At 43.3% G+C, this 17,716-nt stretch overlaps 1 protein-coding gene across 1 annotated transcript in view; it reads left to right on the top strand.

The window, feature by feature from the left end:
* Positions 1-17,716, top strand: part of LOC108248408 (filamin-C) — a 76,884-nt gene that overhangs the window by 48,126 nt on the left and 11,042 nt on the right. Inside the window, exons 10-32 of the mRNA XM_037981389.1 lie at positions 3,042-3,179; positions 3,802-3,928; positions 4,164-4,300; positions 5,274-5,467; positions 5,548-5,661; positions 5,747-5,890; positions 6,820-6,943; positions 7,626-7,786; positions 7,877-7,967; positions 8,153-8,322; positions 8,446-8,563; positions 8,726-8,988; positions 9,907-10,504; positions 10,993-11,166; positions 11,349-11,511; positions 11,609-11,769; positions 11,882-12,049; positions 13,696-13,819; positions 13,901-14,057; positions 14,290-14,406; positions 16,117-16,306; positions 16,398-16,421; positions 17,366-17,613. Of these exons, the coding sequence (XP_037837317.1) occupies positions 3,042-3,179; positions 3,802-3,928; positions 4,164-4,300; positions 5,274-5,467; positions 5,548-5,661; positions 5,747-5,890; positions 6,820-6,943; positions 7,626-7,786; positions 7,877-7,967; positions 8,153-8,322; positions 8,446-8,563; positions 8,726-8,988; positions 9,907-10,504; positions 10,993-11,166; positions 11,349-11,511; positions 11,609-11,769; positions 11,882-12,049; positions 13,696-13,819; positions 13,901-14,057; positions 14,290-14,406; positions 16,117-16,306; positions 16,398-16,421; positions 17,366-17,613 (3,905 nt within the window). The remainder of the gene's footprint in view (positions 1-3,041; positions 3,180-3,801; positions 3,929-4,163; positions 4,301-5,273; positions 5,468-5,547; positions 5,662-5,746; positions 5,891-6,819; positions 6,944-7,625; positions 7,787-7,876; positions 7,968-8,152; positions 8,323-8,445; positions 8,564-8,725; positions 8,989-9,906; positions 10,505-10,992; positions 11,167-11,348; positions 11,512-11,608; positions 11,770-11,881; positions 12,050-13,695; positions 13,820-13,900; positions 14,058-14,289; positions 14,407-16,116; positions 16,307-16,397; positions 16,422-17,365; positions 17,614-17,716) is intronic.

Below are 17,716 nucleotides of genomic sequence, written 5' to 3'. Positions count from 1 at the left end.
ATCACCTGAATGGGGCTTTGCAGCATGTTCCGGCTCTGCTTGGTCATTGTTCCTTCCTTTTCTACAGAAACAGAGTGTAGCACCCCCTGGTGGGGGGATTTACTTTATAACAAATTATTCATTTCTTTCATGGACTTTTGTAAAAAAGATTTATGTCTGGGTTGAATGAATGAATGATTTATTTAGAACCAATGAAAAAGAAAAACTAAACAAAAACAGCCTGTTAATCACCCATTGATTCAGATCAGGTGTGTTGGATCAGAGGAACAAGTAAAACATGCAGGATGGAGACCCTGAGGACCAGGACTGCCCAACCCTGGTCCTCAGGGTCTCCATCCTGCAGGTTTTACTTGTTCCTCTGCTCCAACACACCTGATTCAGAGGTTAAATCACCTCTTCATGTCCTGCAGAAGCCTGTTAATCACCTGTTGATCAGATCAGGTGTGTTGGAGCAGAGAAACAATTAAAACATGCAGGATGGTGGCCCTGAGGACCAGGATTGGACACCACTGGTTTAAGCCTTAACTCCAAAGTTTCACTCCACTTACAAACACAGAAACTTTATCTAGTGGTTCTCACTGCTTGAACTTTAAAGTTACTACAACCCCTTAAATTATACCTTATGTTCTTGTTAGCTTTAAATAGAAGTTGTAAACTTTATCTATTGCAATTTATATTTCTATTACCATTTATATTAATTACTAAATCAGAACATAACTTTATTTTTTTCTAAATTTAGGGGTAATTTGTTAATATCCATCCAAATTTTCAATTAAATTAGTAAATTAGTTTATTTACAGTATGTATTAGGTTGCTATAATTATCACTAGAATAAAATATATTGATGTCATCATATATTATTTATATATATAAATCTGGGGCCCAAACAGATCCCTGCAGGACCCCAGCAGAACTTGATTTGAACTCATCTGTCCATTAAGTAACTGCTCCTCTGATCCCTTTTCTCCATTTTTTAAGTCGTATTGAGTTGATTCTGGTGTCCTGGGACAGCGGAATTTGGTAAAAATCGAGACTTTTTCTAGATTTATTTCTGACAGTGCTTTGATTCCTTTGATGGTGTGGAACTACAACCAGCCGGTGACAGGCAGGTCTCACAGTTAGCATAGTGTCATTTAGGGGGAGGGGCTTAAGAGGCAGAGAGGGTGTGGCCTGTTAACATTTCATGCTAAATCCAAACTGTTCTCACTTTACCAATGTCTGCTTTAACACAGTGATGCTAAGCTACTTAGCTGATGTTTTTCTGACAGGTGACACTTCAGATACCAACAAAAAGATTTGATAAAGCTTTACAAATAAAGATTCAGCAGCTCTTTAACTGGCTGACACATGCATAAATAAAAGTTAAAACTAGGAAGATTCCTGAAGACATTTTAAAGGGGTCTGCCACTTGGTGTGTTTAGCTCTGGTGACCATCTTGAATCAGGATGACTTCAGAAGGTAATCAGTTGACTTGCATCAGTGATTACTTTCTTAGAGTTTCAATAAAATCTGTTTAGTTCATGAGATATTTTGCTGACGGACATTATCTCAAACAAAGCTGAAGGATTTGTTAGCAGGGATCACTGTCAGCTACTACCGTACCAGATTATAGATGAGTATCTTTAAAAATGACTGCGTTTGTCAGGATTTGGGTTCTGGTTTGGTTTTTCTTTGAGGTTTCTTTTGTATTTGGGGTTATTGTTTTCATGTTTCATGTTTTTTCTGTCATCATTCACGTCTCCTCAGACTGACTCTTGTTTTCCTGCCACGCCCATCTCCACCTGCTCCTAGTTTGTAATCACTCACCTGTGCCTACTTCCCCTAATGACCCTCTGCATTTCTTCACATGTCCAATGTCTGGTTTCTCCCGTGTCTCGTCTTGTTATTTTTTACTGCGTCGTCAGCCTTTTGCTTTTGTCTTTTTATTTAAAAGTAAATTATTTTATTTTTCCTTCAACCAAGATGAGTCTGCGCATTGGGTTCGCCGCTCTCTCCACCCATCACGACAGCGTTTTGGACAGTTTTGTATTAGCTGTGATGGCCATTTGGAATTGAAAGAGGAATCTCCAGTGATTACAGCTTGGTGGTTTATGAGATGTTTTTAAAAGATTAGAAGCTTTCCCTGTATAATCCTATGTTTTTTTGTAGTAGTTTTTGGTGAATTACCTTGTCCTGCTAACTTCAAACACTAATAAAAGCAAAAGCACACATCTCGTAGCTGAGACGGTCGTTTTGATGTAAAATTTGTGTGTGTGCTTTTATCAGTTCTGGCTGCAAAAAGTTGACAGAAAAGTCAAAATAGGTCAAAAAGGTTTACTAAGAGACCTGTTTGGAGGTGGATGGTAATCGGTGCTGCCACAGGAAGGGTTAGGGTTAATGCATGAATGTAAACAGTGAGGCTGTATGAAGGGCTCCAGATCCAGGGTCGTGATTGGTTGCTTGTGTGTCGTCAGCCTCTCTGAACATCTGGAAGCAGCTGCAGCTGATTTATTGTTCACATCTGAAGCCACAATCCCAGCTTCATTAATAAATATGAACGAGGCACAGAGTTACTGAGTGCAGCTCAAATAAAAGTTGAAACTGGAAAGAACTGCAAGTTAATGTTTAAAACACTGACATCCTCCTGATCATCTTCATGGTGCAGCTGACTCTTCTTCTAACTCTTCTCCCTGCAGCTAACTTTCATTTTCTGTTTGCATATGAGATTTCTAACATTTCTGATCTGTGTTGTTTTTATTTGTTTTCAGAAACTGCAGATCTAAATGTTCTGTTTCAGCTTCATTAAACTGCTGATCAGCTGACTAACAGAAGCTCCTGCAGCTCCCATTAAATCAAACAGAAAACCTAACTGGAACAAGCTATATTTATATGTTAATGTTAGAATATTCGTTTTCCTATTTTAGTTTCTTTGCTTGACTAAGTTCCTCTAAATTTCTGTTTGAACTCTAAGAGTTAGTTCCTAGTTTCACCTCACTGAGACCAACGATGAAAGTGTTTTCTTTTAAAAGTGTAAACTTGTATCTTCTGTGTGGTTCTGACAGCCTGTAACCCAAACGCCTGCCGGGCCCTGGGCAGAGGCCTGCAGCAGAAGGGCCTGAGGGTGAAGGAAGTGGCAGATTTTAAAGTGTACACCAAAGGAGGCGGCAGCGGCGAGCTGAAAGTCAGCGTGAAGGGACCGAGTAAGATCAGATCTGAATGAGTCTGCAGAAAACAGACTTTTTAAATGTACAAATAAAACCCTAAAAATAATTTGTCACATTTACAGGAATAAGACATTTTATTGCATTTCATAATTTTTCAATTTTCTTCTTATCTGAAAACAAAAATGTTCTGCAGATGATCTCATATGGAGCTGTTTGTAATAACTGACAGAAGTTTAAAAAATTATATTTTTATCAGTGAGGTAACGAGAAAGTTTTTGGTTTGTTTGTTTGTTTTTAACCTGATTTCTGAATTTGAGTTACCTCGAATAATAAACTCGAGTTAACTAGTTAACTGGACTGATAAATCCAAGTTAGATGGACTGAAAAAAACTAAATTAACCTGAGTGGATAACCTTGAGTAAACTGGACAGATAAACCTTTTTTAAACAGAGGGATAAACCTGAGTTAACTAGTTACCTAGACTGATAATCCCAGGTTGACTGGACTAAGAAACCTGAATGAAATCCAAGTTAACTGGATTGATTTTGTTCAATTTTGATCAAATATCTGGTAAATTAATTAATTCTTGTCTAAAATGCAGATTTATGTGAAACAGTGAGACACACTGATTACAGATTTGATCTGATTTGATCTTCAGAGGGCCTGGAGGAGCCAGTGAAGGTGCTGGAGATGGAGAACGGTGTGTTTGAGTGTAACTATTACCCAGTCACGACAGGAAAGTACATCATATCTATCACCTGGGGAGGACACAGCATCCCACGCAGGTGAGACTCATACGAGGATGGATGGTGGTGTGTTTCAGGAAGGTGGCACCTGCTGCATATGGTGTGTTGTGCATGTTTAGTTTTGTACTGTTTGACCAAGTGATGCTCTGTAAAACTAGAACTGTAGAGGCCTAAGGATGGAGCCCTGAGGTCCTCCAGAGATCAGTGTGTTTATGTTTGTAAAAGCTTTACTGGTTCCGTGATTAAAACAAACAAACTTCTGGTTGTATTTCAGCCCATTTGAGGTCCATGTGAGTGACGAGGCGGGGTCTCAGAAGGTCCGGGCCTGGGGTCCAGGTCTAGAGACCGGTATGGTGGGGAAGAGTGCCGACTTTGTGGTGGAGGCCATCGGCACAGAAGTGGGAACTCTTGGTATGTTCCAACAATACAAAGGTTCTGCTCAGAGTTCGACCCATTTGAACATCAGGCCTACAACAGAATCCAGATGGAGTTCCAAACTTTTAAACTGCTCCCTCCCCTCCCTGCTGAGGGTTATTTAGGTGTTTGATGGTCTGGTCCACATGAGAGCTGTTTTGGTCACATGCATGAAGGAGTGAATTGAAGTAAAACTGACTGGGGATCAGGTTAGGGTTAGGTCCTGAAACCTCCTTGTCTGTTTAAATCATATGGCTTACTCTTCTCTGCCCAAAATATGAATATTACTGTCCGCCAAAGACTTCCCCTAACGTGGAGCTGTTGGTGAAAAGCTGAGTCTGGTCCTGAAGAACTGCATCTTCTGTGCTGCTCCATGCATCTGTGGAAAAGTTGTTTAGTTTTCCTGTAGAGGTCTGAACATTTCTTTCTGCCCTGGACGGCATATATCATTTCGCTGAGTTTGTTTTTTATCTTTAGATTAAACTGCATCGACCCTCAGGAGGAAATCCAGGGAGAGTAATTTGAGTTCAGATCGCTGTAGTTTAAAAGCTTAGATCTGCACACTTTTCACTTTTAACTAATAAAGGTCCTCAGATGAAAGGAGAAACATCTTTAACAAAGTCCAGTTTCCTTTTTTATTTAACTCTTAGCATCAAAGAGTCCTGAATGACTGTGAATCATTTCATTTAAACTATAATTCTATAGTTTGCCCAAACATCAGTCATTTTTTTGGACTGAATCACTTGTTTTGTGTTTTTAATATAAATAAACAGCAGAGTCTCATCAACATACAACAATCATGTTATTTAAATTAATACCTCCCAATAAAAAGCTGCCTGTTGTGAACATGAAAAGGGAATATTTACAGATAACATGTCAGCTCCAGAGATGATAAGTTTATCTTCACAGATATTGTTTTTAACCAGACTAAACCTGTAGTTCTTCCTGCGTGGACTCTGTTTCTCTGCAGGTTTCTCTATCGAGGGCCCCTCCCAGGCTAAGATCGAGTGTGATGACAAAGGCGATGGGTCGTGTGATGTCCGATACTGGCCGACTGAACCCGGTGACTATGCTGTCCATGTCATATGTGATGATGAAGACATTAAGGACAGTCCCTTCATGGCTCACATCCTCCCTGCTGCCAACGATGTGTTTCCTGAGAAAGTCAGAGTCTCGCTGGTTTTTACAGATTCTCAAAGATTGAACTATAAACCTCAACATGTGGAGTGTTCTCTGCTCCTCAGGTGGAATGTCATGGACCTGGTCTGGAACCTCTGGGCTGCATCGTCAACAAACCAGCTGATTTCACCATCGACACCAGTGGAGCTGGCAGAGGGGAGCTAAAAATATACGCTCAGGTCAGAACTTAATGGTTCTGTCATCTTCTAATGACTTGATAAACATACTGTACTGAAGATTAATGAAATCTGTTTGTTCCTTCAGGATGCAGATGGTTTCCCGATTGACATCCAGATCACCGATAATGGAGACTGCTCCTACTTTTGTGTTTACATTCCCACGAAACCCATCAAACACACAATCATCGTCACCTGGGGTGAAGTCAATGTCCCCAACAGCCCCTTCAGGGTATAAAACTATCTCACACCACCTGAACCAAACAGTCAAACCCACCAACTCTGACCTCAACCCTTATAACTCCAACTGTAACCTTAACCCTGTGTTGGTGTAGATTCTCAGTCATCCAGGACACAACTGTCCTGAGTTGGTTTAATAGAAGCAACTGAGCTTCTTCTCTTGATTTTTGAAGATGCTTCACCTCTCATTCTTCAGTTCTGATCCAAGGTTATAAGTTACTGTTTTAAAGATCCCACTCATAGTAATGCAGCTTTGATTCTCTCCAGGCAACCATTCACACCTTGAGACGTGACTAAAACAGTTTGTGTTAGCCTTGTTAGGAAACATTCAACCAGTGTTAATGACCCAAACAACTTACAGGATGCAAGGCTGGGCCAGCGACTCATGGGACATAACAGCCCTATTATTGTGATTGTCATAATGATTCATAAGCCTCAAACCCCCAACCCACAATCAGACCTGAAGTCTTCTGGATGAGAGGAGAAACAACTGAGAGAATCAAGAGAAGTCCAGTTGCCTTCTATTAAACCACTTAGGAACCTTAACCCTACCACTAAATCACAGAAGCCACAAACACACCATCATCAACCCAAAGTCTAACCCCCATAACTGTAACCCTTCAAACTCAGAGCCGTTTAAAAGGAACAGTTCACCTCCAAATCAGAAAGGTTTCTGGCCTGTAGTGCTCTTTGTCAGTCTGATTTGTTATCTTTCCAGATGAAACTAACACCCCAGAAGTATCAGCCTCCTCCAAAATGTGACACATTAGTTGTGATGAGTAGTAGACTAAGATCAGCATCTGTTGAACTAAGAAATTTGGATAAAATGATCAGTTTGATTCAATTAGTAAGTGCACCATGTGTTTGTAAAAACCTGAAACAGTATTTAGTCTAAATGTTTGTTGGAATGCTGATGGTTAGGTGATAATCGGAGAGGGCAGCCATCCGGAGAACGTGAAGGTTTATGGTCCCGGTGTTGAGAAGACAGGACTGAAGGCCAACGAGCCGACATACTTCACTGTGGACTGCAGCGAGGCCGGACAGGGTGAGACTTGGTCCAAAATTACCCCCATTTTTTCTCCTTTATTGTGTTTTCACTTCCTGACTTCAGCATGTTCTGGACATTATGTTGCCTTACTGCATTATTTAGAGATAATATCATGGGAACGCTGATTTTCCAGGAAATATTTGTAACTCAGATGAATCCAGGATGTGCAGAGGAGACTTTTTGGGATTTTAAATATTTACCAGTTGGAGCTTTATTTTAAGAATAGAATTCTTTGGGAACACTCTGTTTTTTTTTTACAGATTTTCACTAAATTTAGTTTAAAACCAAGTAAAACGTTCAGGATTTGGATGGCAGATATTGGGTTATACATCATAACTGTGACTCCAGCAGTAAATCAGATCCCTTCAGGGTGAGACTTGGACTCCTCCACTGATTCTGTGCATAACTTGTATGGACAGAATGTTTCTGTACAGCCAGGGGTGAAAGGGATCTGGTTCGGTGGCATCATTTTTCCATCTCTGCTATTTGCAAATGATGTGGTCCTGTTGGTGTCATCGTGCTGTGATTTTCTTACTGTGGGTTGCAGCCGAGTGTGAAGCAGCTTGGATGAGAATCAGCAGTTTTCTCCACAGGGTAGCTGGACTCTCCCTTAGAGATAGGGTGAGACGTTTGGTTATCTTGAAGGGACTTGGAGTAGACCAATGTGTTTTCCTGCCAGGTGATGTCAGCATCGGGATTAAGTGTGCTCCTGGTGTGGTCGGACCAGTGGAGGCTGACATCGACTTTGACATAATCAAGAATGACAACGACACATTCACAGTGAAGTACATGCCTCCTGCTCCGGGCCAGTACACCATCATGGTGCTGTTCGCTGATCAGGTGAGGGTGCAGACAGATAATTAACCCTCTGAGAACATGTTGGGCTAAAGGTGAACTAATGAAACAGCTCATCTATGTTGTTGAAAACAGGAAATTCCCATCAGTCCTTTCAGAATAAAGGTGGATCCTTCCCACAATGCAGCTAAAGTCCGAGCAGAGGGACCTGGACTCAACAGGGCAGGTGAGTCTGGTTTACATAGTTCATTCAAAACTTTAGACGTGGACTTTGTTCAAGACTAGAAAATAAACCCAAAGATGGACAAAAAACGTTTAAAGATGCACAAAATTAATTAAAAAGTGGGGTAAACAAAAAGACTTTAAGCAATGCTTCATATTCTGAACATTGTCTGTGTCTTACCTGTGCAGGTGTGGAGGTGGGAAAACCCACTCACTTCAACATTTACACAAAAGGAGCTGGAAAAGCCAAACCTGAGGTCCATTTCATTGGAGCAGCAAAAGGCGAGGCAGTTCGAGACTTCGAGATCATTGACAACCATGACTACTCGTACACAGTTCGCTACACCGCCGTGCAGCAGGTAACATGTCAACATAAGCGTGGCGTCGAGTGAAACTGGCATGATAAGCCAGAATTAACAGGATAAACCCAAGTTAACCCAACTGATTCACTCGAATTGACCTGAGTTAACTGTGTCTCCCAGGGGAACATGTCCATCACTGTGTGCCACGGAGGAGACCCCATCCCTAAAAGTCCATTCAGCATCACTGTGGCCCCCTCACTGGACCTCAACAAGGTCAAAGTTCAGGGGCTGAACAACAGTAAGTTTATGGAAACTACTGTTTTTTGATCATTTATTATTACTGTCAAAGAGAATCATCAGAAATGTCTAACTGCTGCACTTTGGTTTCTAAAATATCAAAAAAGGATCTAAATATCTTTGTGTGTCTGACCATCCTGATGGGTTTGTGTGCAAATTAAAGAGGTGGATGTGGGGAAGGATCAGGAGTTCTCCGTCAGTACTCGAGGGGCTGGAGGTCAGGGAGAACTGGATGTAAAGATCACGTCTCCATCACGCCATCCAATCCCCTGCAAACTGGAGCTGGACACGGCCAACGAGGCTCACACGGTGAAGTACATCCCCCCTGAGGAAGGACCATTCAGGGTGGACATCAGCTACGATGGAAACCCCATCCCAGGAAGTCCATTTACTGTGGAGGGCATCATGCCCCCTGATCCCTCGAAGGTGAGTACCTCCTTTAAAAAGGTTTCAAGACTTTCAGCATCTCTTGATACGAAATACAAATTGTTGATGGGGCCTAAAAGCCAGAAATGGTCCAAGACTTTTTCATTTTACATTACTTGTATCTGACTGGTTTTACTAAATATTCTTCAGAACAAATATAAAAATGAAAGCTGCAGTCTCAAAGGATGAGGAAACATTCTCAAGTTAAACTCAGTACAAACTATTAACAATGTGAGAACTTCTAGGATTTCTTTGAGAAGTGTGTAAAATCTTTTATTATTCTGAGTCAACCAAACACCAATGCGTAATAAATTTAAATGATCCAAATGAACATTTCCTGTCCTAAAGAAACTTGGCTCTGTCCCAGTAAAGCTTCCACAGCTCTAGTAAAACTTTTATAGTCCTTGAAATTCATTCTTTGGTCTTGTTAAATATGTATTTGTCCAATTATTCCTTCCCTGGTTTTCTTAAACCTTTCTTAGTTTCAGTGAACCTCCCTCGGTTAGATTAAAGCCTTATTGATCCCAGTAAGTTTTTCTCAGTCCAGATAAACCTGTTTTGGTTTAAATGGATCTTTCAAAGTCCCAGTAAATCTCTCCTAATTCAAAACTAACCCTCTATAGGACTTTGTCTCAGTAAGACTGTTTTTGGTCCTGGTCCTGGAAAACCATATCTGTTCCTCTTTTAATCTAAAAAACCTAAACTAATTCTATGTTTGTGTCCTCTAAAAGGTTTTTAACCCTCCTGAAACCCTCGAAAGTAGAGAAGCCCGTGTAACGTCAGGTCAATTTGACCCGAAGGCCACGAGAGGGTTATGACCAAAAAACCTGCCCAACTCTACAAAATCTGACTGAGCCCCCTGTTTACTTCCAGTTTCCAGTCCTGAGAAGTCCTCTCTGTGTTCCCATTCTTCTTCAGGTCCGAGCCTATGGTCCTGGTCTTCAGGGCGGTTTGGTGGGGAAACCAGCCCCCTTTTCTATTGACACAAAAGGTGCTGGAACCGGTGGCCTGGGCCTGACGGTAGAGGGTCCATGTGAGGCCAAAATCGAATGCCAGGACAATGGCGACGGATCCTGTTCTGTGTCCTACCTGCCCACCGAGCCTGGTGAGTACGCCATTAACATCCTGTTCGCAGACCAGCACGTCCCTGGGTCCCCCTTCAAGGCTGTGGTCAAGTCCATGTTCAACCCCAGCAAGGTGATGGCCAGTGGGCCTGGCTTGGAGCGCGGAAAGGTCAACGAGACAGGGTTCTTCACGGTGGACTGCTCCAAGGCCGGAGAGGCCGAGCTCACCATTGAGATCATCTCAGAGTTTGGAACCAAAGCTGAAGTTCACATTCAGAATAACAGTGACGGGACCTACTCCATCACCTACATGCCCCAGAGCCATGGGATGTACACCATCACCATCAAATACGGAGGTCACATGGTGCCAAAGTTCCCCACCAGCCTGCAGGTAGATCCAGCTGTGGACACCAGCGGGATGAAGGTGTACGGGCCAGGAGTGGAGCCGAGAGGTGAGACTTTCCTCCCATTTACAGTTTGTTCTGGTGTCATATTTCCACCTGATGTTCTTTAGATGTTTCTGCCTTTAATTTGTTTCAGATCTACATTATTTAAACATGTAGTGTTTCTACCCAAAAAACATCCAAGCTGTCCAAACTGAGCATGCTTCATAGAACAACACATCTGTTTCTTTCTGCTAGTTTTGTTGGAGTTGTTGTGATGCTGCAGGTTTTTTCTTTTCTGGAACATGTTAGTTGTGTGTATATTTTTGGTGGTTTTATGTCAGTTGTACTGATGATGACTTTGTATCAGTTATAGACTGTGGTAATGTCTGGAGGTTTATGTGTGGATTTTCTGTTTCTTTTTAGGTGTTTGTTTTGATTTTGTTGCTGGTTTTCTGTTTCTTTCTGCACTTTCTGTATCTCAGCTATTTTTAATTGTATAACTGTAGGATTAAAAACCTCCTGCAGACTTTTTCTTCTCATGTTTGCTTTTGCAGGAGTCCTGAGGGAAGTAACAACCCATTTTATTGTTGATGCTCGAACTCTCTACAAGAGTGGAGGGAGCCATGTTAAAGTAGATATCTCCAACCCATCGGGCGCCAACACGGATGCCTACGTCACCGATAAGGCAGATGGGACATACAGAGTGGAGTACACGCCCTATGAGGACGGTTAGTGAGGGAGGGGGTCGATGGTCACAATTCTCAGGGCCATTGAGTGTTTTTTCAGTAAAAAACTGGGAATTTTAGGAGGAGGTCTGATGGTGGTTTATTTATTTATTAACCTTTATTTAACCAAGCAAGTCTCATTGAGATTCCAGATCTCAGATTCCAAGGGCACTCTCTGCCTGCAGGTTTGCACATGATTGAGGTGTTCTTCAATGAGGTCTCGGTCCCAAAGAGCCCCTTCAGGGTGTCAGTGACTGAGGGCTGTGATCCCAGTCGAGTCCGAGCTTTCGGTCCAGGTCTGGAGGAGGGACTGGTGAACAAAACAAACCGCTTCACTGTTGAGACCAGGTAATCCTCCAGGTCCTTATTGTAGCAATAAGAGAAATCTGAGTGTTTGGGACTTGGACTCCTTCTTCCCCCCCTCTCTGTTTGGCATCTTCCTCAGGGGTGCAGGGACTGGAGGACTAGGGCTGGCCATTGAGGGTCCATCAGAGGCAAAGATGTCCTGTAAGGACAACAAAGATGGCAGCTGCAGCGTGGAGTACATCCCATTCACCCCTGGAGAGTATGATGTCAACGTCACCTTTGGAGGCCTTCCTATTCCAGGTGAGGGACCTACTGCTGACCTTTGACCTGTAGCTTTGGAGTTTATTGACTGAACACTGGTTTTATAGACCACTGATCTGCAGTGAAACATTTGCCTTTGATGTTCTTACAGGAAGTCCATTTCGTGTTCCTGTGCGAGAGCTGGTCGATCCTAGTAAGGTTCGATGTTCAGGTCCTGGTCTTGGGAGTGGAGTCCGGGCTCATGTTCCTCAGACCTTCACTGTCGACAGCAGCAAGGCCGGAGTGGCCCCCCTGGAGGTCCAGCTCTATGGGCCAACAGGTAAGACTACAAAACTAACCTTGTGTTGATCATCTACTGTGAAATGAATGAATATTTGTATGTTTTGGACACTTTGAGGTGGTTCAGACTGATCAACCCACTGAATCCTGAACATGCATGAGATTCAGTCTGGACCACAGCTCAACAGGATTCTGAGTCAGACCTGTCCGTAATCATGGTTTGTTTGGATATGATTCAAAGCAATCTGTTTGACCTGCATCATCAGCCTCGGGTAAGAAGCAGTGTCATCAGTGTCTGGACTTTTTCTAGCCACAGAACTGACTCTGTGTCTTATTTCAGTTCAGTAAACAGTGAACACCACGAAACCATCTCAGATTGTCCTTCTTCTCCACTTGTCTCATCATCTCAGCACCATCTGGTTTCAGTCAGACCTGCTCTGAAGTGAGGTGTTTCTCATCACTGAGGCTGTCTGCCTCTCCTCCGCCGTAATCAACGTAACTCATTTCACCTGACTGTTGCTGCATTTAAACACACTCCTGCACTTTGTTCTCTGACAGATTAAGCAAGTAGATGTCCAGGACTTTTGTCAAGCCCCTGATTGCTCTCCTTGTTTTGACTGTTTCTGTGATCTGGATTCTCTCGTTTCACTTCGTCCCTGTCGGATTTCTGCCAAGCTTCTGACTCCTGGACATTGACCTTTTCTTCTGCCACCCTTCTAAGTTAGTTATCTGATATCTGCTTCCCCGTGTATGACCCGCCTTCTGACAAACCCACTGAGTTTTGGATTAACTCCTGATAGATCAGCAAAAGCTCGAGCGCTGCAGAAAACCCGCTCAGGATTCCACTCTCTCTGTGACATCATCACTTTTGCCAACCAGTCGCTGCCCTGAAGTGAGGTTAAAGTCACAGCGTGTTGGCTGCAGAGGAGGAAATTGGAAGCTGAGACTGACTTGTGTGATGCCCTGAAGTCAGGAGCCTCACGCAGGAGCAAACCGGTCGAATCAAAGTTCTCATTTTGATCCTGAGAAGATTTTCCAGTTTGTTTGTTGTTTAAATCATTATAGAGGCTGCGTTCTCAGACCACTTCCCTTTACCATCGATGTGTTCCCGTTAGGTCAAATCATCTCTCAACTTGGTCTTAAAATGTATTTGTATTGGCGATCTACCTTAGCACTAAAACATCAACTAACCTCCAGCTAACGAACCTTTGTGTCCATTAATCCATGTAGACCTTAAGCAGTAAGACTGAGGATGTGGTCCTCAAGGTTGGAGATCTCCATCTGGATGTAGATGATTTCTCCTTCTGCCTGTTTTCATCCTGGACTCTCTGAGTCTCTCATCCATCCTCCCAGAAACATCTCAGGACCATCAGTCCCTGACTTCTGTGGCAGAAACCTTCAGACACACCTTCATGAACACCTATTTGGACTGAAACAGAATCTCGTTTGAAAAGATTGATTTAGATCTAAAACTCTTCTTTTCACCCAAACCAAACACTTTAACTGGTCTTTACAGCTTTACACCCATGACCAGATGTGTCCTTTTCATCCCAGGACTCCAGCAGAGTTGTTTGGAAAGGTTCCTATAGATCCAAATCTCTGCTGCCAGGATTCATACCCAAACCAATCTCTTCAACATTTATTTCAAAGTTTCATTCACATGTTGATCTTCTGTTTTACCTCCAGGTGTGGCTGAGCTGGTCAGTGTCACTGACAACGGTGATGGCACTCACACAGTGAGCTACACTCCTGCCAACGATGGCCCGTACACAGTGTGTGTGAGATACGCTGACCAGGAGGTCCCTCGCAGGTTCGAGCTGAGCCAGATGAGTTTTTCAGAAATCCTGATCCTTCTGTTGAAGAGCTAACTTCTCGGATTCTGTCCCCTCAGTCCTTTTAAGATCAAAACTCTGCCAGCTCACGATGCCAGTAAAGTTCGAGCCAGTGGTCCAGGCCTGAACGCATCTGGAGTCCCAGCCAGTCTGCCGGTTGAGTTCACCATCGACGCTCGGGATGCAGGCGAGGGACTTCTCACTGTCCAGATCCTGGTGAGTTTTAGCTTTCAAAACTGACAAACATCAGAACATTCCTATTTATTGTCATTTCCATTGCTGGAACTGGAAACATTAGTTTACCAACTAAATGTCATCATGAACTCTTATTTGTTGTAAACTAACAAGCAGGTGATGGAAGTGTAGCCTGATCCTGATGGGTCTTCAGTTCTCTGTCTGTGAGTCTTAAAGCCAACCCAAAGCGCTGGGTTTGTTGCTGTTGCTGCAGGATCCAGACGGGTCCAGGCGTGAGGCCTCGGTGTTTGTGGAGGACTGGGGCAGGAGGGTGTGGGAGACTCATATAGTAAAGAAAACCATCCCCTTCAGTATTCTGAGGAGAGGCTGTGTAAGGCCTGCACTCTCTTCCTCTTCATCTCATCTCATGTTTACCCTCCCCCTCCTCCCCCTTTTAAAACACAGAGAACATCTCTAACCCCCGTCAGGCTGAAGGTTTTATGTGTTGGGACACAACAGATGTCCTCTGGTTCTCAGCGGCTGATCACTGATCCAAGCTCAGACAAACAGCGTTACATGCCATCATTTTTTTAACAAAACCAAAACGTTAAAGCTGTGAGTGAATCTGAAGGAACAACAAGACCTCTGGGCTGGGACAATGAGACTAAAGGACAGATGTTTACCCAGAATGCACTGCAGCTGTCAGCACGGTGGTGGAGGGCTGATGGTTTGGGCTGATTCTGGAGTCAGATGTGAGGCCATCTGTCCGACAAACAGGACAATGATCCCAAACACAGCAGAACGGTCCAGAACCAGAACCTCAGAGAGCTGAGCAGAAACCAATGATGGAAAGAAGAGTGGGCCACAGCTCCTCCACAACCAGGAACCCACTGAGAGTTCTGCTGCTGGAGGAGGTTCTGCTGGGTCAGGAGCTGGAACCAGGTTCTGCTGAATCAGGAGATAGAACCAGTTTTTCACTGATTCTGGTTTTAAATTGGTTCTTTAAACAATTAGAGGGTGAAAATAATCATTTCTGGTTGGATTGATCTCCTTCTAAAACCTGCTGAGAACCAGATGATATTTTGTAAATATGTTCTGATGTGTAAAACCTTCAGAACTGAAAGACGGAGATGAGCAGAGAAAAGGTTCTGGATTCTTACAGTTAGATGTTCTGAATGATTACATAGCTATAGCCCATCAAAACTGGAAGTTAGCAGCTCTGCTGGTTAAAAAACAGAAAACTAAAATAAATCAGCTGCAGAGTTTTCCTGCAGTGTGTCATGCTTCGACCCCCCCCACACCTCCACCCCACTGTGGTCTCCATGTGGACTGACTCCATCTGGTTTGTTGAATGAGCTAACAGTTCTTCACTAACTTAGTTAAACACAGCTGGAGGGATTAATGGGCTCAAGCCATCAACCCGACCAGGCTCTTCTCTCCTCATTAGAACCTTCTCCTGTCACAGACGGTTTGGACATTTGCAGAGGAGGGACAGAAGGATGTTAGAGACAAAGAGGACAGATATGAATGCAGTTAGAGAGGACATGGAGGACAGAGGACACAGAAGACAGAGTTAGATGGAGGAGGACTCGCTGTGGAGACCCCTGAAAAAGGAACAGCTAAAAGAAAAAGGACAGAAAAATCAAAAACAGATTAATAGTGTGAACAATGACTCATTATTTGATATCATCTAAAATTTGGTGTGGTAGTAACTGAGAGTCATCCCCAACACATCCTCTGAGGACTGACTGATGGCTAACTGTCTGTAAAACTGATGGAATTGTAGCTATATGTTAGCTAAAAGTCATCTGTCTCTATAAGACCCACCTCCTCAAAGGTGCAGCGTTCACTGATTGGTCAGCTGGTCCAAAAGCTTTCATAGTTAGATTGGTGCCAGATTTCCCACAGAGCAGGGATTTGGTCCATGTGGTCCAAAAGAAGAAAATCCAGGACCATAAAAGAAATGTCTTCCTGTGAGTTAGGGATTCTGCCAAATTTAAATCTATGAAGTCCCACCTAATCAGTTTGATACAAGACCAGTGAAGGACTGTTGGACATGTGGTCTCCTTGTGTCTTGCTAAGCCTGCTCTGTCCACACCAGGACCCGGAGGGAAAACCCAAGAAGGCAAACATCCGGGACAACAGGGATGGGACATACACAGTGTCCTACATTCCAGACATAACGGGTCGTTATACCATCACCATCAAGTATGGAGGAGATGAGATCCCATACTCACCGTACCGGATCCACGCCGTGCCCACCGGAGACGCCAGCAAGTGTCTGGTTACAGGTCAGGCTCCGCCCACCAGTCTCCTGCTCACCAATCCTGCCATATGATTCTGAACTGTCTCAACATCACTGATTGAGTTGTTTTCTTGCAGTATCAATTGGAGGACATGGACTCGGTGAGTGTCCTTTAAATATGGAATGTGTTAATTAAAAAGATTTTAACAAGAAAAATAACCAGATCTGAGCTCACAGGGATGTCAAGAAGTGTTGAGGGAAATCTTGGAGTGTCTCCTCATCCAAATGACCCCAAGAACTCCAATAAAAACCTGCTATCATTAGCTTTAGCAGATAAACCTGATTCTGAGCACCAGTTATGCAGAAGGAGACTTCCAAGGGAACAGCTGTTAATGGGTTTAAATGATCCAACCAAACACAAAGAAGCAAGCATGTTTGTAACAGAACAATTCTCATCTTCTCTCAGAAATGAACATCCAGGACAACAGGGATGGGACATACACTGTGTCATACGTTCTAGAAATAACAGGTCATGACACCATCACCATTCCCCTTAGAAAGGGACAGTTTTTCTCAGTGGGACCTTCCTGGTATGACAAAGGTCAATAAATAATAATAATAATAATAATAATAATAAATAATTATTCCCTTTCATTCACCATGACAACCAGTGACTCAACAGATTCTGGGTCACAAAAGGCGGGAATCACCATGACAACCAGTGCCTCAGCCGCTTCTGGGTCTTCTATATTACCCAGCATGCTTTTCTTCCTCCTATGTTTCCATCATGGCCGCCCCCATAGATCCTTCATCTTTGATGTTCAGGAGGATTCAGAGGAACAGGAAGAGCACTGAACCTGGAGTTTCACAATAAAGCTCACAGATACTCTTCACAATAAGAGTCTGGCTCTGCCACAGCTTAGATTATTACAAAGGAACTTCCAGATTCGTGTTGAGCTTTAGAGAATAAAGTTGATGAATGTAGGCTTTTTTAGAACTCTTCAATGATTCTACAGAAACGTTTTTTATGTTGTTGTGCAACATTGAGCTTTAAAGAAGATAACTGAGCGGAGCAAACATGTTTTAAAACAATATTCCTCCTCAGGTTCTGGTCTTGGCCCGACCATCCAGATTGGAGAGGAGACGGTCATCACGGTGGATGCAAAAGCTGCTGGGAAAGGAAAAGTCACCTGTAAGGTGTCGACACCAGACGGGGCAGAGCTGGATGTGGACGTGGTAGAAAACGCAGACGGGACATTTGATATTTATTACACGGCTCCAGAACCGGGGCAGTACATCATCACCATCCGGTTTGGGGGGGAGCACATCCCTAACAGCCCCTTCCACGTGGTGGTGAGTTGGCCGTCTGTGGACACGGTTTGGTTTGGTTTGGTTTGGTTTGGTTGGGTTGAGTTTGGTTCGGTTTGGTTTGGTTTGGTTGGGTTCGGGTTCGGGT

The sequence above is a fragment of the Kryptolebias marmoratus genome, linkage group LG18, assembly GCF_001649575.2.
Source record: "Kryptolebias marmoratus isolate JLee-2015 linkage group LG18, ASM164957v2, whole genome shotgun sequence".
Lineage (NCBI taxonomy): Eukaryota > Metazoa > Chordata > Actinopteri > Cyprinodontiformes > Rivulidae > Kryptolebias > Kryptolebias marmoratus.
This window is presented reverse-complemented; position numbering and strand designations above follow the sequence as displayed.